Source organism: Momordica charantia, unplaced genomic scaffold (assembly GCF_013281855.1).
Source record: "Momordica charantia cultivar OHB3-1 unplaced genomic scaffold, Mcharantia_2.0 BLBB01000160.1, whole genome shotgun sequence".
NCBI lineage: Eukaryota > Viridiplantae > Streptophyta > Magnoliopsida > Cucurbitales > Cucurbitaceae > Momordica > Momordica charantia.
Genome location: NW_028275316.1, coordinates 17,032 through 36,758, shown reverse-complemented (window position 1 = coordinate 36,758; position 19,727 = coordinate 17,032). Strand labels below are relative to the sequence as shown.

Here is a 19,727-nt window from a genome sequence, read left to right as displayed (position 1 = left end):
CCCTTGTTTAGCCCACAAAACACTCTCTATTCGAGAGTTATCACACTCCCAAACTTAAGACCTTGCTTGTCCTCCAGCAAGATTAATTCTAGCATCCCTGAGTAATGACAACTCCTGCATCTAATGAACGTACATCTTGCATCAAGCACTGCTTTCTACTTTCACACGCACTGCCAGCAACTACTATAGCCTACGGGTCTGATTTCACTAAAAACATCTACAAGAGAGCAGCTAAGCCTTTGCTCTAACTCTAACAAAGGTTCTTTCATACAGCTCTAGCATCATCCTACTTTCCTCTTTAAAGCCATCAACTCACCTAGGGATACACTTCGCAACTCCCTTTCGCTTGTTTTCACCACTACACTATTATTACCATTCTAGCTTTTTAACTATGGGCTACTAGCCCTTCTTAGCCCTGCAGCCTCCTTAATTTTTTTTTTTTAGAGCTGAATTATAGGACTAGAAAGATTTGTAGTTATACATTACAAGCTTATCCTTACAAAAACAAAGCAAGCACGCTCACCCCCAAACTTAGATGTAACATTGTCCCCAATGCGACTGATAGCAGGATATAGGATGCTCCCGCCTACCCCCAAACTTAGAACTAAGAAAAATGGAGTTACAGAAGGGACATTTTTCGCAGGTCAAATATAGATGGTGTAAAGGGACATCAAAAAGGGTGTGAAATAGAAAGATTGAGTCTATGGTGATACTAAGGTAGTGGTTGACATGGATATGGAAGTTATGGAAGCTTTTCATCTAAGTGTTCTCTGTTTTTTAATTGTACTCACAGGATGCTGTTGGGGCCTTCGTACTGGAACCTAAGCTAGAGCAGGAACAAAAACACTCACTGCCCACAAGTGTATGCTTTAGCAGAAAGCTAACTCAAGACTATAGAGCTACTGGCAACATTATTACTTAAGAAAGCAGCGCAAGAACAATATGCACAGGACAGTATATGCAAGAACAATCATACTTCAATTCATTAAAAATAAATTTGAAAGTGCAGAAAACTAAATGCTGAAATTAAAAGATTGATTTGAATTGGGGTTGCTGAATTGTGTTTCCGGATTGGAGAGATTTGAATTATATTATTAATTAATTAATTGATTATATTAATTAATTAATTATATTAATTATTAATAAGTATTATTATTAATTAAAAACTCCCCTACAATTGTATGGGAGTGGGAAGTTGCTGTGACGTGGAGAATTATTCCATGTCACTTTTGGTTAAAGTGTAAAAGAACTCTTTTATACTATTTTTTTCCTCTTCCCAGCATTGCAAAAACAAAAAGACTAAGAGATCTCTCTTAAATTTGCTACCTTCTCAATTCCATGTAATCGGTCCCACAAATCGGATCTTCGCCACATACATAGCAAGGAATATTGTTTGGTGTTGTCCATTTGGTTTTTCTGAAAGAAAAGACTTTAAAGGTAAACCAGAGTCTTCCTCTATTATTTTGTTTTCTGTGTTTTTTAATTTCAAAAGGAAAAATCAAACCAAGCGATAAATCGCATCCGCTAGGGATTCAATCCCATCAAAAAGATATATATCGAGCAAGTTGAGAAGGCCCCACAACATAATTTAGATCTAGAAGACCTGACGGGGTAGCATTGAGACGTTACCAGAACATCTCAACACTCAAACGATGCATCCAACCAACTAACCATCCTCAAAGCATCTCAACGCTACGATGTTAAAGCATGCTTATTAACGCTTCACGTTGTAGCGTCTCAACGCCATTCATAGCGTCTTGACGCTACACGTTGTCCCTAGCGTCTCAATGTTGTCCTTAAATAATCTATAATAAAGACCTTCATGATGAATTGAAGGGAGAGCCTAGAGGGAGAATTGCAAAGTATTTCGAGGAAGAAGTGCAGTTTTGAAGATCGATTGTGGAGATTGAGTCGGGGACGATAAATCAACACGACGGGTTCACTTTCCGTCTCTTTTTCTTTTACTTTTCTAGTTGATCATGATCATGAGTAGCTGAATTCCCTTGTCTTGGGGATTGATGTAGCCATTGACGCTATGAATTCATTTTTTTGATTTTCTTGATTGAATGCATTTGTTCATTCTATTTATGTTTCTCTTTGCTTCATGCCTTTAATCTATTGGCCACAGATTAATTAATTGATCTTAGACTTGCAATCCTAAGCTTGGTAGATGTGGTTGAGACTTGAGAACTGGGATTCATAACTGAATGACTTTTAAGATTGATAGATTTAGAATTTCTTTAGAGGTCGTTAAGAGACTTGTTCATTAAAGCATTTACTTGTTACACAACTAGATAGAGATATTGGTTTTGTAATTTAGTAAGGAGATTTGGCATACACTCGGGAGAAGCAGTTGAGATTTTAGAGTTCTTGACCTATAGAATTTATAATATGTTCAATCTTGATAAATTAAATAATTTGTCCATAGATTCGATCGGTGAAATCTATTCTGTAAGATCGTTCTTCCCATTGAATTTACATTCTTTAATAATTTATGTTAATTTGCCTTTATCATATTACAAATATTCCAATTTGATTTTCTAAATAAAATTGGGCAACAGTATTTGTGGTAATTGAGTGATCTAGAAACCTAATAGTGACAACGATATCAGTATTGACTTACCACTTTATTAAAACTTGACCTGTGCACTTGCGGTTAACAATTTCTCCTACAAGTTTTTTGCGCCATTACCACGGATTGACAATTATTTAGTTTCACTCAAAATGGTGGAGAAATTGTTTGATCTTAATTTAGATTTTTGTTCTTTTATTTATTTTATTGATTGTGAGATTATTTTTATATTCTACACGAAATTTTATGCGCAAAGATAGATGCATCTTTATTTCCATTTAATCCTGAAGTTGAAAGAACTTGCACAATCGAAAGGAAAAAAGGGAAAAGGTTGAAGATATCGACGATTCGTTCGATTCATTTGAGAATCATCATTCACCTAAACCAATCTTGCAACAACCTCAAATGGTGCAGGATCATAAAACCATTACAGAATATTGTCAGCCAAACTTCCCTGACAATATTGGGATAACCAATTTGCCAATTAATGCAAATAATGTTGAGCTCAAACCTAGTTTGATACAAACGGTTTGAGAGAGTCCTTTTAGGGGTAATGCCACAGATGATCCAGACGGTCATTTAACAACATTTTTGGATATTTGTGTTATAGTAAAAATGAATGGAGTTATGGATGATGTTATTTGCTTACACCTTTTCCCTTTTTTTTTTTGCAGGACAAAGCTAGAGATTGGCTACGATCTCTAAGGGAGTATCACCACTTGGCATGAGATGGTCCAAACATTCCTTGCAAATTTTTTTCCACCTGCCAAAATAGCTTAACTCAGAACGAAAATTGGATCATTCAAACAATATGACTTCGAACAAATAGTTTGAAGCTTGTGAGCGATATAAGGAACTCTTGAGAAAATTCTAACAGCATGGTTATACGACATGGTTGCAAACACATATGTTTTATAATGGATTGAATGGACAGACAAGGTCCATATTGGATGCTGCAGCTGGAAGAACTTTGCTATCCAAAATACCTGACAATGCTCACCTATTGTTATAGGACATAGCAGCTAACAACTATATGTCGCAGAGTGAGAGTTTTACTGCAAAGCAAGTTGCTGAAATTTATGATGTTAATGAGGTAAGTGTTCTAAAAGCTAAAGTTGATGTTTTGAATAGTGTTGTTTCACGACTTTCAAGACCAGGAACTTCTGGATCAAAAGAGTTAATGGCAGCTGCAAACATATATTCTTTTTATGTAGAGCCAACCATTGAGCAAGCTCAATATGTCAACAACAAAAACTTTGACTATAGAGGGAATCAGACTCAGATTTCGTTGTTGACAAATTATCATCCAAGATTGAGAAATCATGAAAATTTTTCTTACTCCAACAATAGGAATGTTTAGCATCCACCAAAACACGTTACACCTTAGTTGAACGAAAAGATATCATCCCTTGAGGAAATACTTGGTAGTTTCATCACTGAATCTAGAAGTTAGGCCAGTTGAATTGAAAAACAAATAGGAAATATGGAAGAGAAAATTGATGAAAATACAATAGCCATCAAGAATATTGAGGTGTATATTGGGCAAATGGCTAACACTTTGAATGTTATGCAGAAAGGAAAATTTCCAAGCGATACTAAGGTGAACCTAATTGAGTATTGCAAGGCAATGACTTTGAGAAGTGGAAGACAACTCTAAGAGCTAGAACATGAAGCAATTGACGAGCCAATAATCTATATTGAGGAGAAAGACAATTCAAACGAGAGAGAGAAGGAAGCACCACCAACACTTGAGGCTCAAAAGCCTACTAGTTCTACTCTTCCTACTCATCCTAATAATTTACTTTATCCTTCACGTTTTCAAAAGAAAAAACTTGATGCTCAACTGAAAAAAATTTATTGGATATATTTAAAAAGCTTAACATTAATATTTCTTTTGCATATGCAGGGAGTTTTTCTTCTCCATGCAATCTTGGTATTTATGGTTTTAGAGCTTTATGTGATTTGGGTGCATTAATTTAATTCCTTTATCTTTGTGCAGAAAATTAAATATTGGAGAAATTAAGTCGACCACTGTAATGATCTAGTTAGCTGATAAATCGACTACGCACCCTTTTGGAGTCATTGAAAACGTGTTGATAAAAGTCGGCAAATTCATCCTTCTAGTAGATTTTTATGTTATGGCAACTGGGTGGATTTTAATCGATGTAGAACAAAGGGAGCTCACCATCCGGGTCCAAGATGAGAAAGAAGTATTCAAAGTCACAAAGTACTTTAAAATGAAAAAGTCTACACATGAAGAGGTCAATGGAGGAAACAATAAATTTCAACCTCCTTGAATAAGTGACTTAAGCTTCGTTTAGCTACCGACGTTAAATAAAGCACCTAATGGGAGGAAATCCATATTTTCTTCTTTTGCTTTTATTTATTATTATATTCATTAGTATTTTTTATTTTTATTTTTATGGACTTCATTAACTTGTTTTATTTTTATTTATTTATTTATTTTATTATTTATTAAATTATTTTTCTTTTCGTTTCAGATAATTAAAAAAAGTGATTAAAAAGGGTGATTAAAAAAATGAAATTTCTATTCCATTTCTCCCCCTCTTTTCTTCCCCTCTCAATTTCTTCCAAATTTCTATTCCATTCTTCCATATTCCCTCATATCCACTCTATTGTTGCAGCATTATTTCACATTCAAGGAGGAAGGAAGGCATTTTCGAGGTTTTTGAAGCTACATCCATGGATATTTATTCTCTTTACTTTTTGACAAATTTTGACTAATTCGAACTCGATTTTGTGTTGCCCATGCAACTGTATGCTTGGATAGAGTTCTTATTGACGGAGATAGATTAATTTGTGGAGAAATCAAAATTAGCCTAGCATTAGATTTGTTCTTGTGCCATGAGCCCAAGCGTGCTAGACATGTCACATCATCAAAGGTAACTTTGATCCCACCACCTTGTTTCAAAAGCGGCCGCTGATTTATATCACTGGTATGTGTGGAGCGTACGATAATTCAAGAGCGAAGCTTGGCACCATGTGAGATTCATCAACCTTGCATTTTTAATAACATTGTACAGCGTGGTTGGGGGGAGTTTGTTAAAAAACCTGAACCTGTAGTGGTCCTAGTTACACGAATTTTATGGTAACATTATAGATGACGACCGTCATTTGTATATTTGTGGCCATCACATCCCTTTTGACCATGATACTATAAATCAGTATTATCGCTTGCTCGGGTTCGAGCGGGATGAATAGAACCGTTATGCTAGTGAGCAGTTAGATGTCCATCAAATGAAATCATTCATTTTATTTACATTTGGGACAATGTAAGTTTTAAGTTTGGGGTGTTGAGTAATTCTAGTCTATAATAATTTTGTTTTTTCTGTGATGTGGATTTGTAGAGTAATTATGGTTTGTAATAGTTTTATTTTTTCTCTCATGTGGATCTGTATAAATTGATGGGATGATTGTTGCTCTAATTCATGTATGCTGATTTTCTTTTTTAAACTTTGAATTATGATTAATACCCCTGAATATTTGATATGTTATGAATGCATCTTTGGGTCGATTCGTTATGGAATGAAAGCGATAAGAATGATCGTTTTTCTTAAAAGTTATATGATGGTATCTCATTGAAATTTTTGATTGAAAATGCACTTGACTTGATGCAATTTACACACCCAAGTAAGGTTTTTGAGTCTATCAGTAACCCATTACATCTTGCTCTACTTAATTTTATTCTTGTGTGTGATCAAACCTAGCATAATTATTCTAGAACTTGCTTGTGAATGCATTTTATGACCACTTATTTGGAGAGATGTTTTAATGTGATAAAGGCAATTTAGGCTTACCCTATGTTTGACTTCTAAAAAGTCCACCTTTCACTATATTTTCCTGTAGTAAGCCAACTTTGAGCCTAATTTCCTATTTTTCTTCTTGTTTAGTACACCATTTTGAAACCTTGAGGTCTTTTTATTGTTTTATCTTAAATGTTTCCGTATGGTCAAGACAAAGGAGAAAATATTGCACGGTAATATATTAAAACTTATCGTTATGCAAGTTATATGTTGAAGAGAAGAAAAATGAGGTGGTGATTAATATTGAAAAAAAAAACTATTATCATTTGGAGAATTATGGTCTAAAATTTTAGCTGATACAAAAAAGTCATTTGGAGGTTATTTTTTCAAAAAAAAAAAAAAGTCAATCAATTTTACGTCTCCAAAATATTTAGTACTCGAAGATATGGGTGGACAGTTCAAGATGCCAGGAATACGATGTACTTTATGTTATTATGCAATTTAATAGCTCTGTTGTCTTGATTATTGAGCCTATAAATTTCCTTATCCCACCTTTACATAATCCCCGCTACAACAATTATTAAAGTCCCTTTGATTTTTGCAATTTATTCATCTACAAGTGGGAAAATTTGATTCATTTGCAAGCCTATGGTAATAACATGTTATGTTTGGTTTTGAGAGTAAAAAGAACCCTAAATCATATTGAGATATTGGAGTGAATTCTATGAGGGTGTCAAGTCCTTTGCATTGAATTTCAAGAAATTGATTAGATGCTTGAGTTCTTTTACAAATTATATCTTATCATGGCTTATTTCTTGATTGTCATTTGATTCATCTCATAGACACATTATTAATTTTTAACTTTACTTGTATTTTTTGGTATTGAGAAGAAGGAAAATAAAGTATAAAGGGGAGTTGGTATAATGAATAACATGTACGTGAGCATGACTTGGATTAATTAACTATAAAAAAATGTACACCCATAATTATCCTTGATTGTTTGATATTAGATTGCTATATTTGCTTGAGGACAAGCAAAATGTTAAGTTTGGGGGTGTTGATAGCCCCTCATATGGGCAATATTTTATAATCATTATGATTGAATTAATTGTTACTTTCTGTTTCTTTATGATCAATTTACGCGCATAAATGTTATTTTGTAGAATTAAGGATCAAGAAGAATTGGGACATCGAACTCATTAAATAGAATGAAAGGTCATAGCCCGAGCAAGTTAAGAAGACCCCATAACAAACTTTAGAGCTAGAAGACTCGAGGGGTTAGCGTTGAGATGCTACCAGAGCGTCTCAACGCTCAAATGATGCAACCAGCCAACTGACCAGCAAGGGTAGCATTGAAACGCTACCTCAGAGCGTCTCAACGCTATGATGTTGAAGTGTATTTATAAACGCTTCACGTCGTAGCGTCTCAATGCCGATCATAGCGTCTCAACGCTACGACGCTAGGATCCATTTTTTCCAGCACTTAGGGCACATCGTTGAGACGCTGTCCCTATCATCTCAACGTTGTCCTGAAATAATATATAAATAAGGACCTTCATGATTAATTGAATGGAGAGCCCATAAGGAGAACTACAAATTATTTCGAGGAAAAGGCCGAGTTTTGAAGATCGATTGTGGAGATTGAGTTAGGAATGATCAATCAACACGACATATTCACTTTTTGTCTCTCTTTTTTATTTTTTGCTAGTTTGATCGTGAACATGTGATACAAATCTATTTGTGACCAATTATATGTACACAAAGGAGTAATTACTACAAGAAAGTCAAGGAAAATTCAAGAGGTTTTCACACTACATCTTCAAGAGATGGTTAATCCAAAAGAACCAATAAACAGTTTTGAGTCCAAAATTCTTTACAATGTTACTTTAATGAGTCAATAAGAGAATGAAGCAATGATGACATAGGAAAAGTTGTCTATTTTAAGATATGACACTGAGGACAAAAAAAAGTGTGTATAATTGTGAACTGGTGCCTTTGCAGATTGCATCTCTTGGGAGTTTGTGAAGTCAAAGATTGTCAAACCATTATTCAAACGTGAAGCACCTCCTACATTAGATTTCCAAGACAATTTAAAGTCATTCTACATTTTTTGTTATGCATTTAAGCGTCTAGATTAATGTGCAATCACATATTAATTTGCATGTCTTATTTTCTTCAATTTGCATTAAATAGGATTTTGAAATACTTTTGGTATTTCTTTGTTGAACAACCATTTGGCCTATTTAAAGGCTTGTAATGCTGTTGATATGAGGATTATTCAGATTTGACATATTGAAATCAAGAACTTTTGTTCCTTAGCACATTTGGTGTTGTCTCTTTCAAATCTTGCTTTAGGTTTGATGTTAAACTGATTCATTGGATTAGTCTCGATCAAGCTTTGGAGTGAGTTGCTTAGAATCTAGGAGTGACCATCATGGATTCTAGGTTTTATCTTAGAGTGATTCATCTTCTAACCTTACTCTTGGTTGCAATCACTCGGTTAAGTTAGCTATTTTTGTGAAAGTTTGCAAAGATCCTAAAAGTACCTCTAACTTTGTAAACCCGAGCAACCTTCGCGCTTATCATTTTGTATCAGAGCACTTGGTCGACATCCTTTGGCCGACTTTAAAGGTGAAATATCTTTGCTTTATGTAATTTTATTTTCTGTCATTTTCTTTTTCGAAAGTAGTTTCTTACAAAGCATGACAAGTCATACTACAACTTGCCTTGAAATTCTTGTATTTTTCTCTTGGATCATAAGAAAAAAAAGAAGCAAAAAAATCAGAAGCAAAAGAAAAATAGAAGTAGAAGAAACAAAATTCAATAGTAAAAGAAAGAAAACAGTAGCAAAAAAAAAAAAAACATTTGAAGATTCGAGACACATAAAAAAATTTCATCATTGTTAGTGTTTCGTTCAAATTGTCGAGTTGTTGATTCTAAGATTGAGTCACTCTAGTCTTAGTTTGTGAGAGTTGATCCCTGAATTAGTTATATCAAGCTTTAAGTAAGGTTGCACCAAAATTTAAGCTAACCCTTGCATCTTTGACCTAGTACCAAAAGCCTACCCAAGTGATAAACACGAGTATCCTTAGTAAAATCTTAGTGAGAAGATTGGAAAAGGTTCTTACTATTATTATTGTTATTTTTTATAACAAAATGTCACAGGAAGGAGTACCACAAATACCATAAGATCCTATGACTATTCTTCAAGCAATCCAAGGTATGATGGAAATGATGAAGGAGGATGGGCAAGAAAGAATGACACATCAACAGAGAGAAGAACGAGTCTTACAAGAATGACACCTCCAAGTTGTCTTTCTTACATGAGTAAGAAAGACAACTTGGAGGAAGAGGAAATGTCAGAGGAAGTGGAAGAAATAACTCTGTCAATGTTATGAAGCCTAGAATTAGTTAAATTAAAATAGAGATGGCGAAGTTAAACTCAAAATTCCACCTTTTATTGGACCGGCGGATCCCGAGGCTTACTTGCAATGAGAAAGGAAGATAGAGCATGTGTTTGATTCCTATACATATAGTAAGAATAAGAAGATGAGACTTGCCATTACTGAATTCATCAATCATGCAAGTGAATAGTATAAACATCTTGAGTCCGAAAAAATAAGGAATGAGGATGATCCAATAGAAACTTGGGAAGAACTCAAAAAAGCCATGAGAAAGAGGTATGCTCCAAAAAAATTATAAAAAATATATTTGCAAACTAAATTGCAAGCTTTGAGGCAGGAAACAAAAAGTGTTGCTGAGTATTATCAAGAGATGAAATTTTTATGGAAAAAGTACAAATTTGAGAAGAAGAGAAAGATACCATGTCTAGATTTTTTGGAGGTCTAAATATGGAAATTATTCATCTGGTTGATATAAATCTACCACCTTACTTAGAAGACATGTATAACCATGCTATCAAAATTGAAGATCCTACAAAAGGAATAAATTGATGCAACCAAAAGGAAAGTTTGGTGCTACCAAACAAGTGGAGATTGAGAGCTACAATACTAAAAAAAATGAAGCTCCAAAGGAGATAAGGGACATGACTAATTATTTAAAATGTTGAAAGTGCAAAGGGTTTGGACACATCAGCAAAGAATATGTCAATAAAGAAGTCATGTTGATAAGAAATGTTGTAGTTGATTCAAACGATGGTTGTGAGGAATATGATGCAAAATTTGAGGAAGAATCTAAAGCACATGTTGATGAATTTATTGAAGAACATAGCAAAGATTCTCATGAGAATGAAAGTGAGTTGAATACAAAGGTAAATGGAGAAAAAGACGTAAGAGAAAAGAAATTCAAATGAGAAAGAAGGGAAAAGAGTAAGCTCCAATCTCCAATCCATTTGTCCTTATAGGCCAAAATTAATGAATGCATTGAACAAGGACCCCCTACTATCAAGCTCACATATTTTATCCTAGTTCTTGTACTTTTCAAAGTTTTTTGCAGGAAATTTTAACGCTTCAAATCAAGTGTGGTCTAATATAGGTAACGATGGAAGCTATGATTAAGTCAATGAGAGTTATCCTATCATTTTCTCATGATCTTAAGATTGTCTTACAAGGTAAGTATAAAATAGATCTTGATTTTGAAGATAATAACTTGCTTCCTTGTTGAGTAGGTAACCATGGCAAACGAAGCCTAAGGAGAAAAGAATTGTGGAAAACTACTTGTTCAAGAAGTCTTTTAAACAATTCCATGGTGAAGAAGACAGGTTGTTGTGTTGGAGAATGCAAATGCAAAGTACCACGTGGAGGAAAAATAAATTAAAGCACAATGTCAACAAACCAAGTGAGTGTGTTTGGAAGCACTTTTGGAAGGAACAAAGAGTTTGCCCAAGTACTCCAAACCAAAGAAGACCAAGAATATCAATATTACGTCAAGACTGCAAGGTTGCACTTCAAGGACTTCAACAAGTTGTGTAAACTCAAGCACCCACAAGGAAGAACGAATAAAAGAAATGACATGTCCATGGAAGAAAATCATAAATCACCCATGAGGTAAGGGATAACTTTTTAAGGCTTATCATTGAACTAACTTGATTCATTTTTATGTAGGAAATGAAGACCTTTATTGGAGGACAAATTCTTTTAAAGAAAGAGGGGATGATACAAATCCATTTGTGACCAAATACATGTACACGAAGGAGCAATTACTACAAGAAAAGGCAAGGAAGATTCAAGAGGTTTTCACGCTACATCTTCAAGAGATGGTTAATGCACAAGAACTAACAAAGAGTTTTGAGCTCGAAATTCTTTATAATGTTACTTCAATGAGTCAAGAAGAGAATGGAGCAAATATGGCAGGGGAAAAGTTGTCTATTTTAAGATATGGCACTGAGGACAAAAAAAACTGTGTAGAATTGTGAACTGGTGCCTTTGCAGATTGCACCTCTTGGGAGTTTGTGAAGTCAAAGCTTGTCAAACATCATCCAAACGTGAAGTGCCTCCTACATTAGATTTCCAAGAAAACTTAAAGTCATTCTACATTTTTTTTCTACATTTAAGCATCTAGATTAATGTGCAATCAAGTTTTAGTTTGCATGTCTTATTTTCTTCAATTTGCATTAAATAGGATTTTGAAAGACTTTTGGTATTTCTTTGTTGAATGACCATTTGGTCTATTTAAAGGCTTGTAATGCTCTTGATATGAGGATTATTCAGTTTTGACATGTCGAAATGAAGAACTTTTGTTCCTTAACACATTGGGTGTTGTCTCTTCCAAATATTGTTTTAGGTTTGATGTTAAATCGATTCATTGTATTAGTATCGATCGAGCTAATTCTGGAGTGACCATCATAAATTCCCTAGATTTCTAGGTTTGATCTTAGAGTGATTCATCTTCTAACCTTACTCTTGGTTAGAATCTTCAATAGGTTAGCTATTTTTGTGAAAGTTTGCAAGGATCCTAGAAGGACTTCTAGGTCTATAAACTCGAACAACCTTCATACTTATCAACATGAGTAGCTAAATTTCCTTATCTTAGAAATTGTAGCTATTGACATTTATGGATTGAATGTTTGATTTTCTTGATTGAATGCATTTGTTTATTTTATTTATATTTCTCTTTACTTCATGGCTTTAATTGACTGGTCATCGATTTATTGATCTTAGACTTGCAATCTTACTCTCGGGAGAGGTAGTTGAGAGTTGAGAACTAGGATCATAACTGAATGGGTTTTAAGATCGATAGATTTAGAATTTGTTTAGAGGTTTTTAGGAGATTTGTTCATTAAAGCCTTTACTTGTTACAAAACTAGACAGAGATATTGTTTCGTAATTTAGTAAGGAGATTTGGTTTGCGCTCGGGATAGCCAGTTAAGATCGATAGACTTACAATTTGTTTAAACAGAGTTCTTGGCCTATAGAATTTATAATTTGTTCAATCTTGATTAATTAAATAATTGGTCCACAGATTCGATGGGTGAAATCGATTCCCTAAGATACGTTCTTCCCATTGAATTTAGATTCTTTAATAGTTTATGTTAATTTGCCTTTATCATAGTACAATATTCCAATTTGATTTTCTAAATAAAATTGGGCAAAAGTATTTGTGGTAATTGAGTGATCTAGAAATCCAATCCTAAGAATGATATTGGTATTGATTTACCGCTTTATTAAAACTTGACCCGTACACTTGCGGCTAGCAATTGCTTCTACAATGAGGTGTCAGCTGACGTAGAATTTCATGAGTTACTTTTTGATGATGTGACAGCTAACATGGAAGATGATGTGACATCTTATGATCAAGATATGATGACATGGCGCTGAACAGATATATTTGCTGACGTGGTGATGAAAATTATGATGTCGGGACGAATCACAACTCGACACGTGGCAGTATTAAAATGGATATATTTGAAATTTTTATTATATTAATAATTTCAAATCTTAGGCCAATCGGAGCACGACACATGACACCATGCATGAACCGTCCCAACGATCAACATGCAAAATTTTTATCTATGTGTTGTGAGATTTCATCTTTTTATTTACTATTTGGGAGAGTTTTAGTGTATTATAAATCTTAATTTCCACATTTATTTGGGTTTAGTTTTTGAACCCGGTAAAAAGAATAGAGTGAGGTTTTTGATCTTTATCACAGGAACAAAGTTGGGTTTAGTTCTAGATCTCATAAAAAGAGTGATTTGTAACGTTTGGTCTTGAATCCGTAAAAGGAATGAGCTTGCGATCTTAAACCCATAAAAATATTGTGTTTAGTGGAAAATCTCGAGAGGTTCTCAAGGAGTGAAGTACGTCGAGGGATGGCCAAACCACTATAAATCTCTCAGCATAAATATTTTTTGTAACCTATATTTTTTATTTATTGCAATTTATTTTTCAAGTATATTTTCTTTTATTGCAAATAATTGTTGTGCTTATCTCGAATGTTTGTTTTATGATATTTTTGTTAGTATAAATTGTACATATATCATTTTGACATAAAAAGTTCAATTAATTATTTTATTTAAACTTAAAATTGAAAAAGTTTAGTAAATTAATCTTCAATATTATTCATCCCCTCTAATATAGTCATGTCGATCCAACAACATCGACGTAACTGAACAGCAAGCAAATGAGAGGGATGTAAATAAGCACATAACAATCTACAAGAAAAGATTCAGAGAAATAAAAGGGGAGGTATATCTACGTTATTGCTAATACCCACTGCCCAACATCGAATTTCTGCTACAGCCAAACAGACACGATTATCTTCCGAAACACTCAAATTTTCTATCCTACAACTTCTGTTACTTCAAGAAACAATAAAATCAGTTTTTAAAACAAATATTAGGTAAATCTTATCTCTACGTCTTTACGCTCTATGTAGATATAAAGATCTTAAAGCCAATCAAAGTTTGACATATATTTCTATGTGTTTCCCAACAATAAAAACACCAGGAGCTGAAGTATGTTGATCAAGCATTTAAGAACACTCAATAATAAAAATGAACCTTACTCAACAGTAGAAGGAGCTTTGATACTCAAGAAATGAAGTTGGTACGCAAAAGAATTTAACCTCTCCAAAGAGGGTTTAGCTCAAATACATCATAAAATAGTTCCAAAACAAATGAAAACTACAACCCATAAAGAAAATTAGGAGAAATTTGCTGCTGACCTCGAAAGTTCTTGATGCTCGAACAGTGCTTAAACGACCAAGCCTAAAATACTTAAAATGAGTGAACGTTTTATACTGTTTGAAATAATACTCATAGATGACTAATTCTCAAAATTACAACAATAATTCAGCATTGAATACACATGTAAACCCAAGCTACGGTAGTCAAAACAATAACAAATTCTTCTTAATGATACCAAAATAACTCTCTCATGAGAGTTACCGGTTACTCACTTATTGAGTAAAATTGAGAACATTTGGTTACAAAACAATTCATATGGAGACATCTTTATCAATTGCTATAACCTCTTAGTGTATACTTGGACTTCTGCTGGCATTATATTGTTAAGACAATAATAAGAAAATTTTAATTCAGATTATTCATTTTAAATTTCCAAATAAATGGTGTCTAATACCAAAAGTATATTTGGATCCTCTATACATATGCACACACATATACACACAATATTTCACGGTGGAGATTCTAACTTTTCTAACTTCCGAGAGAATATACGTCTTAACTAGTTGAACTATGCTCAGGTTAGCTCCGAAAATATTATTATTTTGGTTGGATGGCTTCCATTTTCAATTAGCTACCATAAACTGTCAATAACCTAAAGTGGTTCCCTACATTTTACTTCAAATGATTGATAAATGATATATATTCATCCAACATGGCAAATAGCAAATGACAATTAGTACCGTAAAATCAAAGCATACAATAAGAAACTTTTAAGGGGCCATTTGTTTCGTGGGAATTTGAGGTTCATGATGGACGAGTATCTAGATTCCCACGTTTGTTTGACAAGAATCTAAGATACTCGAGAATGTTGAGATGTCCGGGTATCCTAGGATGTCCATACGGGAGACATCTTACGAGTTTTGGATGCCCTTCTGAAACATAGGTTTCCAAGATTCCTGTGTTGAGAGCATCTACTTTTTTCAATTTTTGTCCTTCATTATTTTCTCCATATATTTTCTTTCATCAATTTTTTTAATTTTTCCTCAAAAAATTCTTTATTTTAAAATTTTAAATTTATAATTAAAATAATTCAATGTACTCATGCTCCAATAAAAAATTTTATGCTATTAGTATATTTGTACATTAGATTTACATGTAAAATAAATTGTAATTAAATTATATAAACCTTCATTTATTTTTAATATTTTGAAGGAATTACATTATTCATAATATTTATTATCATAAATATATAATTTTAAAGCAACATTTTTTTTACCACCAACATACCTATGGTATTTTTCCTCTTAAAAAATATAATGTGCTGATAGGCACCTAAGATAGCATAAATTATATGATTGTCTTTTTGAAAAAGTATTAAAGTTGAAAATGAAATATACAGGAGGAGATGGAACAACATCCAAGCTGTGACAACCTAGCAGCAATAACCTGCTTATCAGCTTTCCTTTTCATTACAAACAAAGTGATTTCAAAAGACAATTCTTTCTCTACTGCTTCTTGACGAATGATTGATAGGAATGGATTGCCTGAGCCTCCCTGCATCCCAATCCTGTCTTTCGATTATTAGTCGAGGTTGTGCTAGACTGATTTTTCTTAATCTTTTTGACGAGATAGAACGCAATAGAAACAAAGGCACAGGGAACGAGTTACCTACTAGAAAGGGGGCAAAATCACAGGTTTCATGGCCAAAATCACAGGTTTCATGAAGCTCACTCAGAAGCAGATGACCAAAATCTTTCCTAGAATTCTTAGTGGGGCTGTTGGACGATGGTTATAAGTTAATATGAATTAATTTGTTCTACAAAATAACATATAAAATATAATAAATTAATTCAAATAAATCTATTATATTAAATTAATTTATAAATTATATAAATATTCATAGGACATTTTTTAAATTTAAAACATTCTCAAGAATAAATCCTGCAAAACAAACGTGACTATCCAAATATTCCGAGATATCCTTATAAATTGTGCTTATCTAAAGATGCTAGACATCTAAAATTCTGGGCATCTGAAATTCCAGACATCTATAGATGTCGGACATTTACATTCTTGAAAGGGGTTAAAATTTCTTGGGAGGGATCACACATACATATAAGAGTTTTTATAAATGTAGTTAAAAATCCGAATTGAATTATAGGAGGGTCAAAAATCCTAATTTTCCCAAAGTATTCAACAACTTATTCAACAAAAATCATTGTAAAAGTATAAAAAAAAAAATTTGAGTTGACAATTTGGGATTATTCCTTTTGACATAGAAAAGATATAATTTTTTTTTTCATTTTAAAACATTAAATTGCTCTCAAGGTAGTAACTATCATTCGAGAGCATTGATTTTGCTATAAAAAATACAAACAAAATTATTAAAAGCATGCACATGATCCATGGCATGCACGAAATGGGAAACTTTCAAAACTAAAAATAAAAATGCTATGGAAAAAGATGGACTAATGGTTTTCCATGAAACTCTTCGGCAGTAGAACCAATTAATCAGTTGATGGGCCATCAAGAGGAGCAACTTCAGCGCAGATTTTAGGGTTTTGCTTTCCGGAAATGGTGGGCTTCACATTTGCACACTGAGATGTAATCGGACCTTGACTTCCACTGTACGTCAGGTCAATATCAGCAACTTCTACACCCTCACATGGTATGCTTTTGCTGCAAACAAGTTTGACTGCGACTGGAGTAGCAGATGTGCCTTTGATATTTTTGAAGCTAACTTTACTGACCTTAATTTTTGATGGAACCTGAGCAGTAAAAAGAAAACATTATTGTCATATATAACTCAATTTTCCACTGTTTTTTTAAATACATTTTTCAGTTAATAATTAGTTGAACTAAATAAGGTACAATTTTAATACATACCTTTCGATTGCACTGATTCCATGGACAATATTCTTGGTCTATAATGACAGGATTACTGACGTTAACCATTTCAATATCTTCAAAATGCATGTCTGATGCTCCGAATGAACCAGCAGAATCCGGCCATGTTTTGATCCTGACACCGTTTGTAGTATCAATTAATTTGCATTTTTTTATTGTAACTCCTTCCACACCTTGTTCCCTGGTGTACTTGCCCAAACTTCCTATGGCAATGCCATGTCCTGGTCCACAAGTTACATCACTGATAGTTATTTGTTTGTTAGTATCTCCTACAGAGATACAATCATCTCCGGTTGCGATTTTTGTATTAAGAATGTTAATCCCTTCTGAACAACCAATGTGAATTCCATCGGTGTTGGGACTATTCCCTGGTGCAGTAATTGTCACATGTTGGAAGGTCAGATTTTTGCAGCCCAAAACATTGATATGGAAATTTTTGCTGTCCAAGGAAGTTATATCCTTCACTATTGAATTAGTGACGAAATTGAACTTCAAACTCTGTTCATTTGGAACAAATAAAAAGCTCTTAGTGTCAAAAGTATATAAATTAATTGAGATTACATATATTTAATAATAAACGATATTAGGCTATATTAATGTATATGTATGTATATATATTTATTTATTTAATGATTGAACACTTACCATGGCAAGCTTGGTGCATTCTTTCTTTTGGTGGCAATCATTCTTTGCCCAAGCTGCTTTTCCTTGGCCATCAAAAGTTCCAGTGCCTGACAATGTCAATTGATCGATATAATCCAACATAATCCACCCTTCTCCTTTCACTTCGCTCGGAGCTTGTAAAATCCCATCTACTTGGACCTCAATAGGACTCTTACAAGGGCCTTTGAGGCTGGCTCCACTTAATAGGTAAATTCCTTTTGGAATCAGTAATTTACTTGGAGTGATTGATGCACATGCTTCTTTCCATGCAGTTGCTAAAGCCTGTAGAGTGAATTACTTCATCAAATAAACGTTTATTGTATAAATTAAAATGGTCTATCAAATTAATTATATACACTTACTTGAGTAACATCAGTGTTGGGTTTGGCACCATACTTGAGTATATCAAAAACACCCGCACCAGGTTGACATTTAGCAGTAGACGCTAAAAGTAACAATAACAGTAACGCTACAAAGTTTGATGTAATAAATCCCATTCCTTTATGTGCCTTCTAAGCTTCTTATCTTCTCTTAGTCCTAATTGCTAACTTAGAAATTAGTATGAATGTTCCTCTTTATATATGTGAAGAAATTAACATTATTGGAAATTATCTCCCGATTCCTATGAGCTAAATTTATCAAAATCATTGAGAGGTTGAAGTTAAACAATTGCTTGCCTATTATTGGCATTTGCTTTGTTATTGGAACGACTACTTCTCTTAGTCACTTCAACAAAATTCATTCCGTAAATTTGTATCCGAGACAAACCTGCATGGCCACATAGCACAATACGTAACAAGTGGTGTACAAAAAATATGAGTAATTAATTGCGGATTTGATTTATAATTATTCAAATATCTAATCCTATTTCAATAATTTAAAATTTTAACTTTTTTTTTCATTGATTCAAATGTTCTATATTTATGACAACTCGGACTTTTTTAACTAACTTAGACAGTCTTTTAACATTTAAAACAATAACGATAACATCACATATAAATAATTAAGATGTCTATTTGATATTTCATATAAAATCTACATAAATCATAATAATAACAAAATTGACTTTTGATAAACAATTGATCTCAACAAACAAAACATAAAAAACTAATTTGGAGACTGAAATCTAGGTAGTAAATATCGTCGATTAGTCACCTTGTACGTCTTTGCTTTTTACTAAAAAAAATATAGAAGGAATGAATATTAAAACATGATCGGTCATTAGTCTTGCTCACGGGATCGGAGAGTCATTCACACACACATAATATGATTTATGATATCGTAAAACATGTGGGACCTAAAACTATTGTTAAAATATATAGTTATAACTTTGACAAATTAGACAAGTAACAGCTCCAAAAACTTGTTTGATGTCTCAATTTAGATGCTATAAGATTTTATGCGAAACCTAAACTTCAACGGATGATAATTGGTACCCAGTTAACAAAGTCAAGTAATCGTACCCAATTAAGTACCTCTTAATATATATGGTTTTCCCAACTCAACGCGGCTGCCAGTGAAAAATTTAGAAAGCAAAGGAATGTGATAGTTTAGGTCTAAACACCAACGTGGGAATCATTTTATCATAGTTTTCTATTTATAATTTTTTTCTTGTTTTTCTAGTTAGGAAAATCTTATTATAAATTCGTAATATTTTTCTGAAGTAAATCTTAGACTAATTATTTATTTTTAGATTTCTAAGTTAATTAATGAGATATTCATATGACTAATTCAA

At 33.2% G+C, this 19,727-nt stretch overlaps 1 protein-coding gene and 1 long non-coding RNA gene across 2 annotated transcripts; one reads left to right on the top strand and one right to left on the bottom strand.

The window, feature by feature from the left end:
• Positions 1-1,412: 1,412 nt before the first annotated feature.
• Positions 1,413-5,876, top strand: LOC148207267 (uncharacterized). The gene is made up of 3 exons (XR_015788065.1): positions 1,413-1,937; positions 3,247-3,665; positions 4,146-5,876. It is a non-coding gene; the product is annotated as an uncharacterized LOC148207267 (long non-coding RNA).
• Positions 5,877-16,649: 10,773 nt separating this feature from the next.
• LOC148207266 (exopolygalacturonase-like) lies at positions 16,650-18,558 on the bottom strand. The gene is made up of 4 exons (XM_088118452.1): positions 18,355-18,558; positions 17,975-18,274; positions 17,309-17,827; positions 16,650-17,190 (listed from the first exon to the last, which is right to left on the bottom strand). Exons 1-4 carry the CDS (start codon positions 18,487-18,489, stop codon positions 16,930-16,932), a joined length of 1,215 nt encoding a protein of 404 aa, XP_087974578.1. The 5' UTR covers positions 18,490-18,558; the 3' UTR covers positions 16,650-16,929.
• Between the last annotated feature and the right edge of the window lie 1,169 nt (positions 18,559-19,727).